Below are 20,530 nucleotides of genomic sequence, written 5' to 3' on the forward strand. Positions count from 1 at the left end.
CAAATATATTTACAACACTTGCAATAAAATAGTAAAACACTAATATACATCTTTGAGGGAATTAAAAGTTTGGTAAAGTATTCCATGTCTAAAAAAATAATATTGATAATGAGGAGAGAATTATTAAGAAAAATCAAAGCTAAGAAAAATATTATAAATATATTATAAACCAAATTCACTAAGGACTTCGAAACATCAGCAAATCATCAGTGTTTGAGCACGTCCAACATTTTTTCTACATCTGTGACTTTCTCCCTGGGTTTTCCGAGCCTGGTTCCAGTTTTTATTTCATAATCATCTAAACGATTCCAGTCATCGAAAGTCACAGGCTGCAATCCTATATAGAAAATGATCAAAAATTAAGATCTAATGGACAATACATGTGATTTCCACAAACAATATTATTTTTTTTAACTTTAAAAAAACAACTTGTAATTTTTGTCTTATAATAAGCAGAGTCTTAAAATATATGAAAATTTTTTTCAAATGAGTCTATTAATTATAAAATATCCCACTTCCACAACATGCAGCACATTACAGAGGCAAGAGACAGTGACATTGCCCCATCAAGCAGGACAATGCCCTAGAGACTGACCATATATACATATGATCAGCACCCAAGCTCCCTCTCCACCCAACCTAGGACAAAGGGAGCCAGGCAATGGCTGCTGATGACTCGGCAGATAGACCTATAGGCTCCCCCAAAACCCCCATCCTTAACTCACAAGGATGGTGAGGTGGCAGCGACCAAAGGAACTAAAAAGTTTGAGCGGGACTCGCACCCCAGTCTGGCGATCACCAGGCCAGGTCACCAAGATTAATAAAAACTGTCCAAGAGAAAGTATTAAATAGCAATTTTCTTTTCTACTTGAGGTATTTTTTACCTTAAAGTATACTAATTATTTTTTACTTTTTAAGTAATTCCATTATATGATAAAATGGGAGGTAAATATAAATTTCAAACGACGTGTGATAAACGCTTAAGATTTGTTTAATGATGACTTTGTTTGAAGCATTATGAAGTTCTATAGATACAGTACAGTACAGTAATTAGTTATACAGTAGTGAAAGTAAATGTATCACTCTTCTTTCCCACCATTATCCCTACATTAAGGGGTAGTTGCATGATGTGTCCTCTCCAATGCCTTCTATCAAAGGCATACTCTTCCACCAAACCTCTTTTCTCTCCATATCATCCTTCACCTAATTCTCTGGCTTCCTCTCGATCCTCTCTCCTTAACAGGTTCCTCCCAAGCCCTCCTCATTCCCTCCCCACCATCCATCCTCAACACGTGCCAACAACATCTCAGTCGTGACACTCTTATCGCCTCTGCAATTTTTACTATCCCTACCATTCTTCTTATTTCATCATTCTCCAATCTTTCAAGCAGTGATATTATTATTATTATTATTATTATTACTAGCCAAGCTATGACTCCAGTTGGAAAAGCAAGATGCTATAAGCCCAAGGGCTCCAATAGGGAAAAATAGCCTAGTGAGGAAAGGAAATAAGGAAATAAATGATGAGAACAAGTTAACAATAAATCATTCTAAAACAGTAACGTCAACACAGATGTCATATATAAACTATAAAAAGACTCATGTCAGCCTGGTCAACATAAAAATATTTGCTTCAACTACCCGATTAGGAAGATCATTCCACAACTTGGTAGCAGCTGGAATAAAACTTCTAGAATACTGTGTAGTATTGAGCCTCATGCCCAGAATCCACCTCAGCATTCTCATCTCTGTTCTCTCAAGCTTTGCTTCCTCTTTTTGTCTTACAGCCCATGTTTCAGAACCATACATTAACACTGGTCTTACTACTGTGCTATAGATCTTGACTTTTAGCTTTATTGGCATTTTCATATCACATACCACTCCTGCTACCTCCCTCCACTTACCTCAGTCTGCTTTTATTCTATTCTCAACTTTAGCCTCACACCCTACCTCTAACAAAGTAAAAATATTCCACCTGTTTTATACCCGAGCCTCTTTCATGCATGGCTTTCCTGTTCCTACCTTCCTTACTGCTCACCAGAGCTTCAGTCTTATCCACATTTACTCTCATATCACCCCTCTCCTAAGTCTCTTGCCACTCTACATCCCTTCTCTGTAAGCCTTCCTCATTTTTAGTGATAACCACTAAATTATCTCCATATAGCAACTCCCACAACTCTTAATTTTTGGAATGTCAGGCTGCTAGAAAACCTCAAAATCAGTCAATCAATCTTCATTTCTGATCTCTTCACTTAACACATCCATGACCACCACAAATAATGAAGGGCTTAATGCTGACCCGTGGTGTAATCCAACACTAACTTCAAAGGTTTCTGTTTCCCCAACAGCTGTTACTATTTTGTCCTTGCTCTTTTGTACATTATCTCTACCATTCTAACCAACTTTTCCAGGACTTTCCTCTTCCTAAAGCATTAAAGCAGCACTTCTCTTAGTATTCTATATCATAAGCCTTTTCTAAATCTACGAAAGCACAGCAGAGCCTATAGTTTCTCTAGCTTTTTTTTTCCTGTAAATGCCTTACTATAAAGATGGTATCCACATTCGATTCTCCATCAAAATTAATGATACAGTACTAATCCTCCTATGCAATTCCTAACTTAAACATCTGGAAGAGTGAATTTTCAATGACGTCTAATGGAGAAAAGCAGGAGAGACAATAAACTTCTAATAACATCTAATGAATACAAGCAGGATGGGACAATTTTCTTGATAAATATTACTTTTAAACTTACCTTTATTAGATAAGTGCTGAAGAATTTGAACCTTTCCACCCTTAGTTTCTGAAGTATCGAGTTCCCCAGATTCTATGTCAGACACTATGTGCTTGCCTGTATTAAATCCACTAGTCATTGTTGAAAGAATGACTCCTGCTGGTCCTGTGCTTATCCATCCACTTGCATACAAACCTGTTTGGTATAAACAGTTTAATGAATCAAATATGTACAGTTACTGATCTTTCTTATACAGGATGTTAAAAAAAGTCTCTCCCCACAGATTATTCAAGGCCCATTACTCTCTTACATTGTCACACCACGTAAAAGTCGGTTATCGTCCAAAATACTTATTGCGAAGAGACTTTTTGAACACCCTGTACTAAAACACTACAGTACGGTAATGTACATGTTATGAACAAAACTAGAATTCTGAACATATTTGAGTTTTTCCATTACAACTTTTGTATGAGATTCTATTACTGTAGTCATACATAAGTATTTTCAGCACCAACTACTTGCAAAAAACATTACCCTGAGAATAATACACAGCTATAGAACAGTGTTTTGGCTAACATAAAAAAAAATATAGTTGAAGTAAAGATTAGGGGATTATACATGTACTGAGAATATAAATGGTGGTAAGATTAATATTGTATAGCAAGACCAGTAAACCTAACATATTAAAACTGGAGATAGTCATAAGCAAGCAATGATGTACTAATAGTTTTCTAGAAAAACATACAGTAAAGACTGTTTCAAAAAAGATAAAAAAGGAAGGTTAGGAACTTCTTAGCAAACAAAACTAAATCAGGCAAAGAAAATACCTTTCTGACCAATTACTCTTCCATTTTCATTGGCTACAGTTCCAGTTTTATGATCAAAGGGCAGAGATGGATCAATACTAATGCCTTTGTAGCCAATGCTTCTGAGAAGAAGCCCACATTCCAAGACTTCGTATTCTTCCGTCTGCACAGCTCTTTGGTCGAGCCCCTCGCCTTCTAACCTGAGAAATTAACATTTACAAATGATTTGTCATACCCCGGAGTTAAAACTTCTCTAAAATATCTTGGAAAAATATTCCCAAACCAATTACTGTAGCGTAAAGTGTTGACTGAATTATTATTACCATTACTGTTGCAGTAGTATTGTGCAAAATTCAAGTAAAAATATTTCTACTTTATACTGGAACTCATTTAGTACTTAGATCATCTGAACTTTTTGGTAACTGTTCTTTAATAAGTTAGTTTTATATTAGATTCCTCCTGTGTGCGTGTGTGTGTGTGAGAGAGGGAGAAAGAATGAAGTTCTCTGAATGTAGTCCTACTTTTTCATTATGACATTTGCTGACACAAATACAACTAGAGGGGCACACAGAAGAGCACAGACCTCCGCTGCGGTAGCTTATTTCTTGACCTTTTGCTCGACCTTCACGTTAGACCATAACATGTAATAATTGATGTGGATTTTAATACACACAAATATGACAAATTCGTGAATGATTTGTATTTTTCCTAACTATACAAACCTTAGCTATTTACATGGGGTAATTACTTCGGCGTAGCTGAATGACGAGCCATTAGAATTTTAACGAGGGTTTACTACCCCACCGCTAGTTAGCGGGGGTAGGGAGGGGTAGCTACCTACTCCCCCCCCCCCCCCCCACCCAACAGTGAGTGCTTCACTTTGCTTAGAGGTAGGACTTATCCCGGGGGACAGGGCTGGCGGGCACATATGTGTAAATAGCTAAGGTTTGTATAGTTAGGAAAAATACAAATTATCTACGAATTTGTCATTTGTTCCGTAGCTGAAATACAAACCACGCTATTTACATGGGGTGACTCAACCCTTAGGTAGGGAGGTAAGTCCCTGCTATACTGGCTTTGGCTTGCCTGGGAACTCCATATTCGAGTGTGTAAGTACTCAAGAAATAAGGAGTCCCTGCTCCTCGCTAGCATGCTGTGAAACTGCTGCGGCCTACATAAGCTGTGTGTGAAGGTGAGGAAGTGACTCGACCTAGGAAGTTGACCTGGAGTTCTTCAGATGGAAATCTAGGCTAGGACTCTCCCAATACCACCTCGTCAGGGTATGGGGACATGACAGTATTACACTTAATACTAGGAACACAAGGAAGCATGGTTTACCTGCAGTGGTTCGAGGTCAGCTGTGCAGAGAACCCAGGATGCTGCTTTCTCCAAGGGAGGAGAGGATGAAGAAAAGAATAAGGGCCAGACAGATCTTTTCATTCACGCAGACTAAAACCGGGTAACAATGCCCTCAACCTTCTGCTACTTGTCCATTAAGGAGCCTGAGGTTAGACCAGCTGTTGTGCAGCCACCACAGGGCCGATAGAGAACGTATTGAGCCTCCTGTGTGTCACGTCTTGCAGGTAGTGGGCCATGAAGGTGGTCTGACGCTTCCACACCCCAGCTTGTAGGACCTGCGTCACTGAATAATTTTTCTTGAAGGCCAGGGACATAGCTATGCCCCTGACATCGTGCGCTGTAGGGCGACGTGACGGAGAAGGGTCAGGATTTAAGACCAGATGTATTACCTTGCGAATCCAGGCCGAGATAGTATTCCTGGTGACCCTCCTCTTCGTTTTCCCAGTGCTCACGAACAAGGCTTGCACCTGAGGACGAACTGCAGCTGTTCTTTTAAGATACAACCTCAGACTCCTCACTGGGCACAGTAGGAGATGGTCTGGGTCATCTGTTACAGAACGAAGACTCGAAACCTGGAAAGAGTCGAACCTAGGGTCCGGCACTCCCGGATTCTGAGTCTTGGCAACAAACTCAGGGACGAAGCTGAACGTTACCTCCCACCATCCCCTTGAATAGGAGATGTCGTACGAGAGACCATGCAGTTCACTGACTCGCTTGGCCGAGGCCAATGCTAGCAGGAAAACCGTCTTCCAGGTAAGGTGGGGATCTGAAGCCTGGAGTAATGGTTCGTAGGGAGGTCTCTTCAGAGACCTGAGAACTCGAACCACTTTCCATGGAGGAGGTCTCACTTCCGACTGAGGGCAGGTAAGTTCATAACTTCGTATGAGAAGGGAAGTTCCAGCGAGGAAGAAATGTCCATTCCTTTAAGCCTGAAGGCAAGACTTAAGGCTGAGCGATAGCCTTTCACTGCCGAGACTGAAAGGCGCATTTCCTCCCGCAAATACACGAGGAACTCGGCTGTTGCTGGAATAGTGGCATCGAGTGGAGAAATACCCCTTCCACGACACCAACCACAGAAGACTCGCCACTTCGCCTGGTAGACCCCTGCGGATGACTTGCGCAGGTGACCAGACATCCTGTTCGCAACTTGTTGCAAAAATCCTCTCTCCGTGAGGAGATGCTGGATAGTCTCCAGGCGTGAAGTCAAAGCGAAGCTACGGCTTTGTGGAAGATGTTGGCGTGTGGTTGTTTGAGTAGCTCGTGACGTGGAGGGAGTTCTCTCGGAACCTCCGTGAGAAGTTGCAGAAGGTCCGGGAACCATTCTGCGTGATGACATAGCGGAGCTATCAGGGTCATTGATAGATTGACTGATATTCTGGTCTTGTTGAGCACCCTTCTCATCAGAAAGAACGGGGGAAAGGCGTACAAATCGATGTTGTTCCACCGTTGTTGGAAGGCATCCTGCCAGAGAGCCTTGGGGTCCGGGACTGGGGAGCAGTACAGCGGGAGCTTGAAGTTCAGCGCTGTAGCGAACAGATCCACCGTCGGGGAACCCCACAAAGTCAGGACTTTGTTGGTTACTTGAGGATCCAAAGACCACTCGGTACTCACTATCTGCGTCGCTCTGCTCAGACTGTCGGCGAGCACATTCCTTTTGCCTGGAATGAAACGAGCCGCTAGTGTGATCGAGTGGACTTCGGACCATCTCAGAATCTATACTGCAAGATGGGATAGCGGTTCTGAAAAGGTACCTCCCTGCTTGTTGATATAAGCCACCACTGTGGTGTTGTCGCTCATCACCACCACAGAGTGGCTCGCCAGGACTTGGTGGAACTTCTGAAGTGCCAGGAACACGGCCTTCATTTCTAGCAGGTTTATGTGAAGGTACTTTTCTGATTCTGACCACAGGCCTGAGGTCCTGTGGTTCAGAACGTGGGCCCCCCACCCTTTCTTTGATGCGTCCGAGAACAACATCAAATCCGGGGGAAGGACGAGAAGATCCACTCCCTTTCATAGGTTCTCATCTGCCACCCACCACTGGAGGTCTGTTCGTTCCGCATGACCCCCAGGGATCAAAGTGTCCGGGGGATCGTGTCCTTGATTCCACCGGGACTTGAGTCGCCACTGGAGAGATCTCATTCTGAGGCGACCGTTGGGAACGAGACGGGCCAGGGAGGAGAGGTGGCCGAGGAGACGCAGCCACGTTTGGGCTGGGAGCTCTTGTCGATTGAGGAAAGGCCTCGCGACCTTCCTCAGCCTTGCTATCCTGTCGTTTGATGGGAAGGCTTTGTGGAGATTGGTGTCTATGACCATGCCTAGGTATACCAGTTTCTGAGAGGGCTGCAGAGAGGACTTCGAGATTTACCATGATCCCTAGATCCTGGCAAAGTTCGAGGAGCTTGTCTCTGTGGCGAAGAAGGGTTGCCTCCGAGTCCGCTAGGATCAGCCAGTCGTCCAGATAACGAAGGAGAGGGATACCGATCCTGTGAGCCCACGATGAAATCAGGGTGAACACTCTGGTGAACACCTGAGGGGCTGTGGAGAGACCGAAACACAGCATCTTGAACTGGTAGATCTTGTCGTCTAGGCAAAATCTTAAGTACTTCCTTAAAGACAGATGGACTGGGATTTGGAAGTACGTGTCCTTCAGGTCCAGTGTACACATGAAGTGTTGTGGTCTCACTGCAAGTCTGACCGTGTCTGCCGTCTCCATACTGAACGGAGTCTGTTTGACAAACCCGTTCAGGGTTGAGAGGTTGATGACTGGTCTCCAGCCTCCAGACGCCTTCCTTACAAGAAAGCGTTGACTGTAGAAGCCTGGGGACACGTCCACTACCTCTTGGAGAGCGTCCTTCTTCAACATGGTCTGGACTTCTGCCCAAAGGGCTTGCCCTCTTGCCGATCCCATGGCAAGAGAGCTCAACGACACTGGATTCGCTGTCAGGGGAGGTAGAGAAGCTGTGAACGGGACACGATAACCCTGACCGATTACAGAAATCGTCCAGGTATCTGCCCCGAGTTGCTGCCACCTTGCCGCACAACTTTGTAGGCATCCCCCCACTGGTGGACATGCAGGGGGACTGCCAACCCTAACATTTACGGCCTCGGCCGTTTCCTCTAGGGTTCTTGCCTCCCCTGGAGGACTTCTTGCTCCTTCTGCTCTTGGCAGGAAAGGGCTTAGACACCTTCGGCTTTGCTGCTGTCGTCTTCTTTGTGTCCTTAGCCGGACGGGGCTGTTGGGCTACTGGAGGTTTGTAGGGCCTCGATGTCAGGGCCCTATGGATGAGGGAATCCTGGTTGGACTTCCTCCACCTCTCAGCGGTTAGCTCCACGTCCTTAGGCTCAAACTAACTCTTACCGAGCACGGAAGAGTGTCTGAGCCTGCTAACATCCGAACTGGGGACCTTCTGGTGGAATCTCTCAGCCACTGCGTCCCATCGTTTGAGAATCGTATTGGCCCACAAGCTCGAGACTTGGTGGGCCAGAAACTCGATGGTCTGCGTGCCTGAGAGCAAGAAAGTCTCCAGTGCCTTCCTGGTGCTTTCTTTGGACAGGTCCTCAGACCGCACCAGGATGCCCAGAGACCCCAGCCAGATGTCAAGCCACGAAGTTGCCTGCATGGCACACTTCGCCACCTTCTCCTGGCTTAGGATCTCAGTAGCCAGTTGAAGAGTCTCTCTAGGAGGGACTCCCCCGGTGAGTTCTTCCACGGAGTGGTGAATTGGAAGACCCAAACAAGACTCCTCAAGGATCTCAAAGTACCTCCTCTGATGGACTCGAGGAGGAGGGAGGAGCTTGTTACCGGAGCTGGATCTACTGGAGAAGGCAAGCTCAGAGAGCTGGCCCTCAACCTTGTCCCTGGCACTCTTCATCCCTTGAGACCAGGCCAAAGCTGCACTGGCCCTAGAGGGTTTCTGGGTGCCGTAGACACGGTCCAAGACCGTGTCCTTACCCTCACGAGGAGGAATCTCTGGGTCTGGAATCCCGTTGAGGTTCCTCATGAGGGTCAGGACTTGCCAGAATGCGTGTTCTGACTCTTGGTGCTCTCCTCCTGAAGGACTGGCAGCAAAGTCTCCTGTCCCCAGTGGCTCTTCCTGGGGGGACACGTGGACATCCTCGGAAGGTCTAGCTGGCTCCTGTCTGATCCTTGCTGACGACTTGGGAATCATCTTAGAGTCCTTCGGTTCCCTCAAGGGAGGGATACAGGACTCGAGTAAGGATGGGTGCAGGCTCTTTTCCACCCCTGAACGAGAAGACCTCAAGGAGAGGCGGAGTTTCCCCCATTGGTGCGATGGGGGAACGGTCCGGCTCGTCCGACTCTCCTGAGGTTGGGTAATCTTCATCCGCAGGGGAGGGAAAGAAAGTCTGCGGGGGGGACGGAGCCTTGCGCAAGGATCTGCGAGGAGACAGGATAGCCCTCGGAGGTGTCTCCACGGAGGGGACTCCTCTCTTCCTCTTCAGGGGGGAGGAAGCCGCCACTGATTTGTGACCCACGTCAGAGAGGACGGGCTTTATAGCCTGCACAAGAGCTCTGACCAGGGTCACGAACCAGGGCTGCTGGCTGACAGTCGCGCTGTCAGACACTCCCTCTGGAGGGAAGGGGATCGTTCGATCCCTTGGAGCAGTCGACAAACGAGGGTTCGCCTGAAAAGCAGCTGAAACAAGAGAGTCCTTAGACCTGTCCGGGAACCGCCCCTCCTCCGGCGAGCGCATTGTTCTGCGCTTGTGGGGAGGGTAACGAGATGATGACCTGTCCGTCTGGCGACGATCGCGCTGGAGGTCGCGCGATGGGCCCTGTCCAGGATCGCGTGCTGTAGGGATCTCGCGCTCGCGCATGGGCGCGGGCGTGAGAGGTTGGTGGAGCGGGAGCGAGGGCGCGTAGGCGATGGCACAGGCGCGTGGACGCGGTGGCGCGCAGGAGATGGCGTGGGTGTGTAGGCGCAGGGGCGCGCAGGATATGGCGCGGGCGCGCGTAGGAGATCGCGAGGGCGTGTGGCGCGCAGGAGCTGGATCGTGAGGAGGCTGGATACGAGGGCATGCAGCATCCTGATGCGGTACTGATGGGCCCGAGAGAGTAGAGGCGCGTGGGCGCATATCCGGAAGAACCGGGCGAGGGCGCGAGTGCGCAGGTTCGGGATAGCGCGAGGGTGGGTTTGCGCGTTGGAGCGCAGTTGGGCGCTGAGCCGTTTGAACAGGTATATTAACCTGTGGGCACGATGGGCGCGCAGAGGATCATGGGCGCGCAGGTGTGCGCTGCTGCGATGGGCGCGCAGGGCACGCGATTGGATTAGGCCGCACAGGTGCGCGCTGTTGGGTTGCATGGGGCGCCTTGAGAGAAACTGGAACCTGGTGCGCGACTGGAGGAGCGCGTGCAGGATTGCGCGGTCTGGAAGGAGAGTCCAGGGGTACTTGGGAGCACCCGTGCGCTAACTTAGGCACCTCCTGGACTGCGCGCTGGGATGTAGAAGCGCTGGCGAGCGGGTGTGCGCTGTGTCTGGAACTGCGCGAGATGGGCGCGCCTCGCGCCTAACTCCAGAAGGGCGCTGCGAGTCCAGAGGTACCTGTGAGCGCCTGTGCGCTAACCTAGGAGCCTCTTAGACTGTGCGCGATGTGGCAGGAACCGGAGAACGCTGGGGCGCAGGTGGGCGCATGTGCGCAGGTGAGCGCTGGCGCGCTAGATCAGGAACTGCTGGCGGGTGCCGGGGCGCAGAAGGATGTGGGCGCGCAGGTGAGCGCCGTGACGCTAAGACTGGAACGGCAGCAGCAGCAGCAGCATGAGGGCGCGCAGGTTGAACCTGTCGCTTGAGGGCAAGAGGCGCAGATTTGCGCTCAAGTCCCTTATGCCCCGAAGGGACCGGTGCCTGCGCAATGGCAGGTTCAGGTGGCGCGTAAAGCGCATCAGCATCCTCGAAGGGTGACGGCAGGTCAGCCGGTCTGGAGGGAGACTGGTCACAGGGTCCCGAAGGACGACCTTCCTCCGAAGGGGATCGCGAACGATCCCCGGAGAGGTCTAAGGTGGTAGCTGGCAGGATCGGCGAACGGCGAGTCGTCTCCTCCGCAGAGGACTGTGAGGACGACGAGCCGAAGAGGCGCCTCCTAACTCCCTTGTGAGAGGAAGGAAGATCTCTACGGCGAAGGGGAGGACGAGCCTTCCGCCTTATACACCCACGAGGGGCTGTGGGGTCAGCAAGCTGACCATCATAGGGCCTCCGAAGAGGAGTCTCTGTGAGTGAACTCCCCCGCAGGGGAGAATCACCGGCAGGAGAGACCGTAGGACTTAGTTCCTCCCTTGAAAGGTGTTCGGAGGGGAAAACTAAGCCTTCAGCTACCTCAGCATCAGCAACAGGAACGGGGGTTTGACTAGACCCATGAGATGCCTCCGTCACAACAACGTCAACGTCTATCCCTGTTGTAGTTGGCGATTGTTTGACAGTTGCACCAAGTTTGATCATGTCAAACAGGGCTTCCCTGGAGGGCGAACCCTGCAGCCCCAAGAAAGCCCAAAGCTGCAACAAATCATTGTTATTGACAGAAAAATCAATGTTCATATCCTCCTCCGGGGGAGGAGGGGCAGCCGCCTCGCTATGGGAGGCAACTACCTCTCCCGCACCCCGGGATCGGTCAACAGCAATACGGTCAACGCTACCACTCCCCGGTCTCTTGGAAGAGACCGCTCGAGGGGGAGCTTCGGAGGAGGAAAGGGCTACGGAAGAAGAAGTCTTGGATTTTCTCTCTTCAAAGAAGCCTCTGAAGGAGAAAGATCCCTTTTAGACTTTTTCTTCCGGCGCCGGGCAAACCTCTACCACTGGGAGGTAGACCACTCCCTACATTCGATACATACATTACCGCTATCACACCGTTGGCAACTACAATGAGGACATAAGGTGTGGGGATCGGTGTCGACCGCCGACAAGGGCGGCCGGGAAGTCCAGGGCACGTACGCATAATCAGTAGAGGCAAACTTCAAACACACTGTGAGGAAGAAAAAGAAAAAACAGATTAATGGCAGTCAAAGCGAGGGAGAGAGCAGGCAGGTCTGTTCTCTGCCCGAGCCAAAAGTAAAGTGAAGCACTCAATGGTGTGTGTGAGGGGGGGAGGGGGGGGTACCCCTCCCTACCCCCCCCGCTAACTAGCGGTGGGGTAGTAAACCCTCGTTAAAATTCTAATAGCTCGTCATTCAGCTACACCGAAGTAATTACCCCATGTAAATAGTGTGGTTTGTATTTCAGTTACGGAACAAATGAACCAAGTTTGGTGTGTCTGTGTCAACGATGTCCAAACTTATGGCTGATTACATGAATTGGACATTTTGCTTGACTGTGACCTTGACCTTTGACCTTGACCTTCCAAAATTTAATCATTTCCAACTTTTTACATATCAGTTAATCCATGCAAGTTTCGTTACTGTGATTAAAATCTATGCCAGGAAGCTCTTCACAAACAATCAAACACACAAACAGGGGGAAACAACATAACCTCCTTCCAACTTCGTTGGCGGAGGTAACAACTCGGAAGGTTGACTAACCTGTTTTTTGCCAGCCTAACACCTGCTACAGCTTTGCCATCTTCTGTAGGCAGAATTTCTACAGGACTTAACAGGAACCGTAGCTGCCATTCCCTATTTGCCGTTGCATATACAGAAGCCAGTTTCGGGTCTGGGATATCTAAGCCAGTTTTTGCAAGAAGCTCAATCAATCTCTTGCGAGATCTTGGTAAGGCTGGAAAACAAAAGATAATTATGTAATGTATATCAAAATAAGATAAACTGTTGCACTGTAAACAATACTGGCTAACATACAACAAAAAACACTATCTCCAAAAAGATTAACAATCATTTAGTTGCCACAAAAGAAAATAAGGAAATTTACAAACTGAATTTCAAAATTAGATACAAAACTGAACAATAACCAAATTCTAATAAAATTCATCACTTCAATACCTTGTAGCCATCATGCTAACATAATCAAAGCCATCGGCTTCCCGGACTTTAAATAAGACTAGAACGGGCACTCAGTAGAGCGCATACCTTTGCCACCGCCACTTTTGTCACCACGAAAACTGGTCATGTTGTGGGTATTTGATCCCAGAACACATATACAGTATCACAAGATAGGCAACTGAATTACTGTAGGCACACTTTGGCACAAGTTTCATGTCTCTGACCTTGACTTTTGACCCAATCACTCCCAAAATCTAATTAAACTGCCCTTGAATCATGGCTAATCATCCCAGCAAATTTCATGAGATTCGGTCAAATAGTTTTGAATTATACAAATGACAAACACACGCCTATCAAAACATTATCTTTGCTGTATGAAGTTGGCAAAGGTAAAAACATTTTTCAATTTCTCTCCCATCTCCATTTCACCTACTGATAAATAAAAGATACATATTGTATATGCATAACTAGTTTTTCCTAACTTCTACCATCATGCAATTGTCTGTAGCCTGACTGAGTAATCACACAAATGAAATTAATTGAATCATAAAGTTATATATTTGGAAATTAACCGAATCATTTGAGTTAATCAGCCCTGAAAACCCTGATTGTCTTATTTGTTGACTATCTGAGCCACCTACTGCGATTAAGTAGGATATTCGAGGCTGATGACTTGGTTCAAAACCTACTTTTTCAGAGGTACTATGCCCCCTGTGGCTGCGGGGGAATAAAAACAATTAGAATAGCGCCAACGTTATCCCTGCGTGTTGTAAGAGGCGACTAAAAGGGACGGGACGCGGGGGCTGGGAACCCCCTCTCCTGTATCTACACCCTGTGAGACATTGACAAAGAGATGGAGCTGGGGGGAGAGTGACTGCTCCCCGCACTCTAGTTTTGGGGTGTTTGAATGAGCGTGGATGTAGTACGATATAGAGTAAAAGATGTGAAATTGGAAGTATGTTTAGGAATAGAAGGATGGATGTATTGGCCTTGTGTGAGACGAAGATAAAAGGAAAGGGTGAAGTGATGTTTGGTGAAATGTCTGGTAGAGTGTCTGGGATTGAAAGGGGAAGAGCGAGAGAGGGTGTGGCTTTATTGCTGAGTGAATGGATGACAGGTAAAGTAGTGGAATGGAAGGAGATATCATCAAGGCTAATGTGGGTAAGGGTTAGGTTGGGTAGGGAATGTTGGGCGTTTGTCAGTGCGTATGGGCCAGGTAGTGAGAAAAGTGAAGAAGAGCGGAATGAGTTCTGGAATGAATTAACTAGGTGTGTAGAAGGAATTATGTAGTTGTCATGGGTGACTTAAATGCTAGAGTGGGCGCTGGAGAGGTAGAAGGTGTCACTGGGAAGTATGGCGTACCGGGTGAAAATGAGAGTGGTGAGAGACTGGTAGATATGTGTGTTGAGCAAGAGATGGTGATAAGTAATAGCTTTCTCAAAAAGAAAGATAAAAATAAGTATACATGGGTAAGAGTGGCAAATGGAAGAGTAGTAGAAATGGCGTTAATGGATTGTGTTGATAACTAAAAGAATGTTTGGAAGATTGAAAGACGTGCACGTGTTTAGGGGTATGGCTAACGGTATGTCTGATCATTTTTTGGTGGAAGGAAAATTAGTTGTAGCAAAAGAGTGGGGGAATAGAGTAGGTGGATGTAAAAGGGAGCTAGTGAGGGTTGAAGAGCTAATAAAACCGGGGGTAAAAAGTAAATATCAGGAAAGGTTGAAAATGACATATGACGAAGTGAAAGCAAGAGAAACTGGCAATTTAGAGGAGGAGTGGAAGTTAGTAAAAGAAAATTTTGTTGGGATTGCAAGTGATGTGTGTGGCAAGAAGGTTGTTGGAGGCAGCATGAGGAAGGGCAGTGAATGGTGGAATGAAGGAGTGAAGGTAAAAGTGGAAGAGAAAAAGAGGGCTTTTGAAGAATGGCTGCAGAGTAATAGTATAGAGAAGTATGAAAAATATAAAGAGAAAAAGGTGGAAGTAAAGCGCAAGGTACGTGAGGCAAAGAGGGCAGCTGACTTGAGGTGGGGTCAGGGATTGGGTCATTCATATGAAGAGAATAAGAAGTTTTGGAAAGAAGTGAAGAGAGTAAGGAAGGCTGGCTCAAGAATTGAAGAGACAGTGAAAGATGGAAATGGAAGGTTGTTAAAAGGAGAGGAGGCAAGGAAAAGATGGGCGGAATATTTTGAAAGTTTACTGAATGTTGAGGATAATAGGGAGGCAGATATAATTGCTGTTGCAGGTGTTGAGGTGCCAGTGATGGGAGATGAGAATAAGAGAGAGATTACAATAGATGAAGTGAGGAGAGCACTACATGAAACGAGAGTAGGAAAAGAGTCTGGGATGGATGGTGTGAGAGCTGAGATGTTGAAGGAAGGGGGTGTGACTGTACTTGAATGGTTGGTGAGATTGTTTAATATGTGCTTTGTGTTGTCAATGGTACCAGTAGATTGGGTTTGTGCATGTATTGTACCACTATATAAGGATAAGGGAGATGTGCATGAGTGTTGTAATTCAAGAGGTATTAGTTTGTTAAGCGTATTTGGAAAAGTGTATGGTAGAGTAATGATTAATAGGATCAAGGATAAAACAGAGAATGCAATCTTAGAAGTACAGGGTGGTTTTAGAAGAGGTAGGGGTTGTATGAATCAGATTTTTACAGTAAGGCAGATATGCGAGAAATATTTAGCAAAAGGTAAGGAGGTGTATGTTGCGTTTATGGATCTGGAGAAAGCGTATGATAGAGTTGATAGGGAAGCAATGTGGAATGTGATGAGGTTATATGGAGTTGGTGGAAGGTTGTTGCAAGCAGTGAAAAGTTTCTACAAAGGTAGTAATGCATGTGTTAGGATAGGAAATGAAGTGAGTGATTAGTTTCCGGTGAGAGTGGGGCTGAGACAGGGATGTGTGATGTCGCCGTGGTTGTTTAACTTGTATGTTGATGGAGTGGTGAGAGAGGTGAATGCTCGAGTGCTTGGACGAGGATTAAAACTGGTAGACGAGAATGACCATGAATGGGAGGTAAATCAGTTGTTGTTTGCGGATGATACTGTACTGGTTGCAGACACAGAAGAGAAGCTTGGCCGATTAGTGACAGAATTTGGAAGAGTGTGTGAGAGAAGGAAGTTGAGAGTTAATGTGGGTAAGAGTAAGGTTATGAGATGTACGAGAAGGGAAGGTGGTGCAAGGTTGAATGTCATGTTGAATGGAGAGTTACTTGAGGAAGTGGATCAGTTTAAGTACTTGGGGTCTGTTGTTGCAGCAAATGGTGGAGTGGAAGCAGATGTACGTCAGTGAGTGAATGAAGATTGCAAAGTGTTGGGGGCAGTTAAGGGAGTAGTAAAAAATAGAGGGTTGGGCATGAATGTAAAGAGAGTTCTATATGAGAAAGTGATTGTACCAACTGTGATGTATGGATCGGAGTTGTGGGGAATGAAAGTGATGGAGAGACAGAAATTGAATGTGTTTGAGATGAAGTGTCTAAGGAGTATGGCTGGTGTATCTCGAGTATATAGAGTTAGGAACGAAGTGGTGAGAGTGAGAACGGGTGTAAGAAAGGAGTTAGCAGCTAGAGTGGATATGAATGTGTTGAGGTGGTTTGGCCATGTTGAAAGAATGGAAAATGGCTGTCTGCTAAAGAAGGTGATGAATGCAAGAGTTGATGGGAGAAATACAAGAGGAAGGCCAAGGTTTGGGTGGATGGATGGAGTGAAGGAAGCTCTGGGTAATAGGAGGATAGATGTGAGAGAGGTAAGAGAGCGTGCTAGAAATAGGAATGAATGGCGAGCGATTGTGACGCAGTTCTGGTAGGCCCTGCTGCTTCCTCCGATGCCTTAGATGACCGCGGAGGTAGCAGCAGTAGGGGATTCAGCATTATGAAGCTTCATCTGTGGTGGATAATGTGGGAGGGTGGGCTGTGGCACCCTAGCAGTACCAGCTGAACTCGGTTGAGTCCCTTTTTAGGCTGGGAGGAACGTAGAGAGTAGAGGTCCCCTTTTTTGTTTTGTTTCATTTGTTGACGTCGGCTACCCCCCAAAATTGGGGGAAGTGCCTTGGTATATGTATGTATGTACTAGCCCCTACATTGATACCACTACTCAGTAGCTGAAGATAGACATTGGCTGAGCTTACACTAGGAGAGACATGATCACTGGCAGCTGTATCATGATGTGACCGTTTGTTAGCTGATGCAGATGTTGCTATTGAAAATTGGATTGTCTGGCATAAGATGCATAATATAACAAGCTTCATTATTAATGTGGGCACAGTATGATTGCTCATCTATGCTTGATCCAGCGGAAGGAGGGATATACAAACCAACACGCCTGTTCCGTTCTTCTTTCTCAGAATCTGATTGCCTGAGTGCAATTCAGGATTAAGGGAAGGCAAATGTTTTGTAATAGAAGGAACTTGACCAAACTGAGAGATCAAAGCTTGTGAGGTACGACTCGACTCTATAATGCGCTGATTACCTTCAAAATGCTCACCAAATCATTAGGGAATGCAAGCTTTTGGTTTCAATTTGGGAAGGTTAGGCTAGGAACCCAGCCATACCACCAGTAGCCTTAGCCTTTTTCAGATTACATGAATACAGAAATCTCCATAAACACTGAAAGTTGAGATTTAAAACAATCAACCTCATTGTGAAACTTAACAGATTGCTACTAGCCTGAACACTAACTTCTACATCGCCACACAAATCTTCTTGTCTAGCCTTCTATGAATTCTCCCGATTTAGAATCACATTTTTTCTTGCGTTTTGTCCTTATCACGAATCCATTACACTAGCTCCCTACATCAAGTGAACTTATGACACCTACACAAACGGAACAATGCTGCCATTATATTTCTGAAAATTCTTTACAAATTATAATTTCATTCCTAAACTGTAATTGCTAGACTTTTAATATGGAACCTCCTCAAAATATAGCAAAATATCAACGGCTTCTCATCCCTTGTAAGATATTCCATTCATTCAAATTTTGTTCATGTCTAAATCAATAAGTTTTCTAAATCCTACAAATAGCACAGTTGATTTTTCACTTTAATATTAATAGCTTATGGTTGGGAATGTTAAAATTTCTACCTTTCATTTTGGGCTATGAGATTAATTTACTCTTATTTCTTTCATGCTGAAAATTATTCAAATGTACAATTTTATAGCTTTCCTACCATAATAGTCTGGTCTTTTAATAAGTTAGATGATAAAGACTCAAACAATCCTACCACATTGTCATTAGCCAGAGTCCTAATTACCTTTGTCATCAAAAGTTTGTATCTACAAATAAAAATATCTAAAAACAAACATTCCCATGGGTGAATATTATGGTATTTTGATATACTGTAGAAATAGTTGATTGGAGAATGGTAATTGCATTCGTGGGAGAGTAGTCAAATTTCGTTTTTCTTACTTTTTGTTCTCATTTTTCGTGTTCGTTTATGGACGGAAAGTAAACTGAATGATTGCCATTTGTTAATATTAAATGTAAATTTTTAACTTTCCCCTTTTTGTATTCTAATTGAATGAATTAATTTAATGTTAAATGTATTCCTTATAAGGAAACAGTTTTGTTTTCCCGTCTTTATTTTTCAACGTTGTTCGAGAGTTCCGGACAAAGTAAAAGAAAACGGAGATGATGATATGTTTTGGTCCGACAAGGAGTTTAGTGTCTGCAGAAGTTCAGAACCGGGCGGACTTAAAGAACGAGTGTTCTTTATGCCATTAATAGTGAATTATTAAATTCGAAAACCAAGACGAGATTGTTCTTGAAGATAGTGCAGGTAAGTTGAAACATAAAGACTTGCCTTCAATTGATTTGAGTTAGATAATTCTAACAATATAGTACACAAGGTCCTCAACTTGAAAACTTAATTGGTTCCAAGAAGTTTGTTAGTTGAATTGTTTGTAAGTTCAATTTTGTTAAATTTTGGCCTAGGGTAGCCCTAACCTGAATTCCATTTCCAGCTACAAGAGTCAACAAATAGTCAGGTTTCATATGAAATAGATATTATTATTATTGTTATCATTTGCTAAGCTACAACCCTAGTTGGAAAAGCAAGATGCTATAATCCCAGGGGCCCCAACAGGGAAAATAGCCCAGTGAGGAAAGAAAACAAGGAAAAATAAAATATTTAAAAAACAGTAACATTAAAATAAATATTTTCTATATAAACTATAAAAAATTTAATAAAACAAAAGAAAGAGAAATTAGATAGAATAGTGTGCCCGAGTGTACCCTCAAGCAAGAGAACTCTAACCCAAGACAGTGGAAGACCATGGTACAGAGGCTATGGCACTACCCAAGACTAGAGAACAATGGTTTGATTTTGGAGTGTCCTTCTCCTAGAAGAGCTGCTTACCATAGCTAAAGAGCCTCTTCCACCCATACGAAGAGGAAAGTAGCCACTGAACAATTACAAGTGCAGTAGTGAACCCCTTGGTTGTTTAGCTTACTATATCAAATGATATAATATTGTTTTCTGGGTCGACCTGTGGCGGCCGGTGAAAAGGGGTCCTTCTAATACACTTTTCTGATAAAATCTTCCAATTATACCAGAGAAAGATAAAAGCATGGAATGCAGAGGTTACAACCCTCGCGCGAGCACCTTGTGGGTGTCGTGTATAAAGCAAAGGCGCGTGAAATCCACTATTCACAGGTTGTCTTCCATTTAGTTAATTCCTTCGTCAAAGGGATGGGCCGATACAAAGGCCCTAGCCAACCTACCAGAGCCACGCCACCCACGCCCCGACGCGAGCGCCATCTGAACAACATCCTTCTTTTTGGACTGCGACATTGTGGGATTTTTTTGTGATGCTCTCGGCTATTTTCACACTCGTGGATTTATTTTGTCATGTCCGAAGCTCCATCTTCACCCATTCCAATGTTAAGTACCATAGTTTGTTTTGACAGCTTTTTGTAGTACCGGGCTTTTGTTTTATATCCAGCATAGTCTGTTTTATCATTCCCGTCTGGCCCTTCCACGGCGGCCATTGTTTGTTCTCTTGTCTTGGGGAATTCATCTTAGTCTGCCCGTTTAGTACTCTGTCACTTAGGTTCTTGGTTAAGTCCCTGGCCTTATGCCTTTGGAACCATTATTATCTTTATCGTTATTATGCTCATGGTACTTTTTGCTAGCAAGTCCAGCCTACGAACAAGATTAGCGTTCTAGCTTTGTTATTGTTTAGTACCCGCCCCACCGGGGCGTTCGTCACTCGACTTTACTATTTAATTTGGGTTTTAGCAGATGCTATTCTTCGTTCGTAGTCTTATCTTGATGTACAGTTTTATTTTATACGTTTATAATAGTGTTGTGTGCTTATTAGTCCTGATTTTGTGTCCAAGAGAGCGAGAGCTTGGGGTTCCCGTTTTCTGTTCGCAGTCACGAGTTACCCCTTTCTCTCGTTTTCTTTCTTAGCTCCGGTGGGTGAGCGGATTTCCCGTTTTCCGTTTTGTGCGTTCAACGGGTTCTCCCTCCCTCACCTCTCCCCCTACGGATGTATGATAACTTACGAGTTATTTAATTTTGGTTACTTTTCAATAGTTAGCGTTATTTATTAGGTCCGAGTTCCGTCCTCTCCCCGTTACGGCTTGGGAGTAGTATGAACTTTTTTCCACTCCGCCTTGAGTTCTACTCCGCCATGAGGGATTCTCAATGACTTTAGTTCTATTGTTATATTTATATATTGTTTA

At 45.3% G+C, this 20,530-nt stretch overlaps 1 protein-coding gene across 1 annotated transcript in view; it reads right to left on the bottom strand.

The window, feature by feature from the left end:
* The window catches only part of dare (NADPH:adrenodoxin oxidoreductase, mitochondrial), an 85,002-nt gene continuing 64,472 nt past the window's right edge, over window positions 1-20,530 (bottom strand). The window contains exons 6-9 of the mRNA XM_068375666.1: window positions 12,423-12,615; window positions 3,560-3,738; window positions 2,754-2,927; window positions 1-337 (exon numbers count right to left, since the gene is read on the bottom strand). Coding sequence (XP_068231767.1) covers window positions 207-337; window positions 2,754-2,927; window positions 3,560-3,738; window positions 12,423-12,615 — 677 coding nt within the window. The 3' untranslated portion in view covers window positions 1-206. The remainder of the gene's footprint in view (window positions 338-2,753; window positions 2,928-3,559; window positions 3,739-12,422; window positions 12,616-20,530) is intronic.

Source organism: Palaemon carinicauda, chromosome 6 (assembly GCF_036898095.1).
Source record: "Palaemon carinicauda isolate YSFRI2023 chromosome 6, ASM3689809v2, whole genome shotgun sequence".
Lineage (NCBI taxonomy): Eukaryota > Metazoa > Arthropoda > Malacostraca > Decapoda > Palaemonidae > Palaemon > Palaemon carinicauda.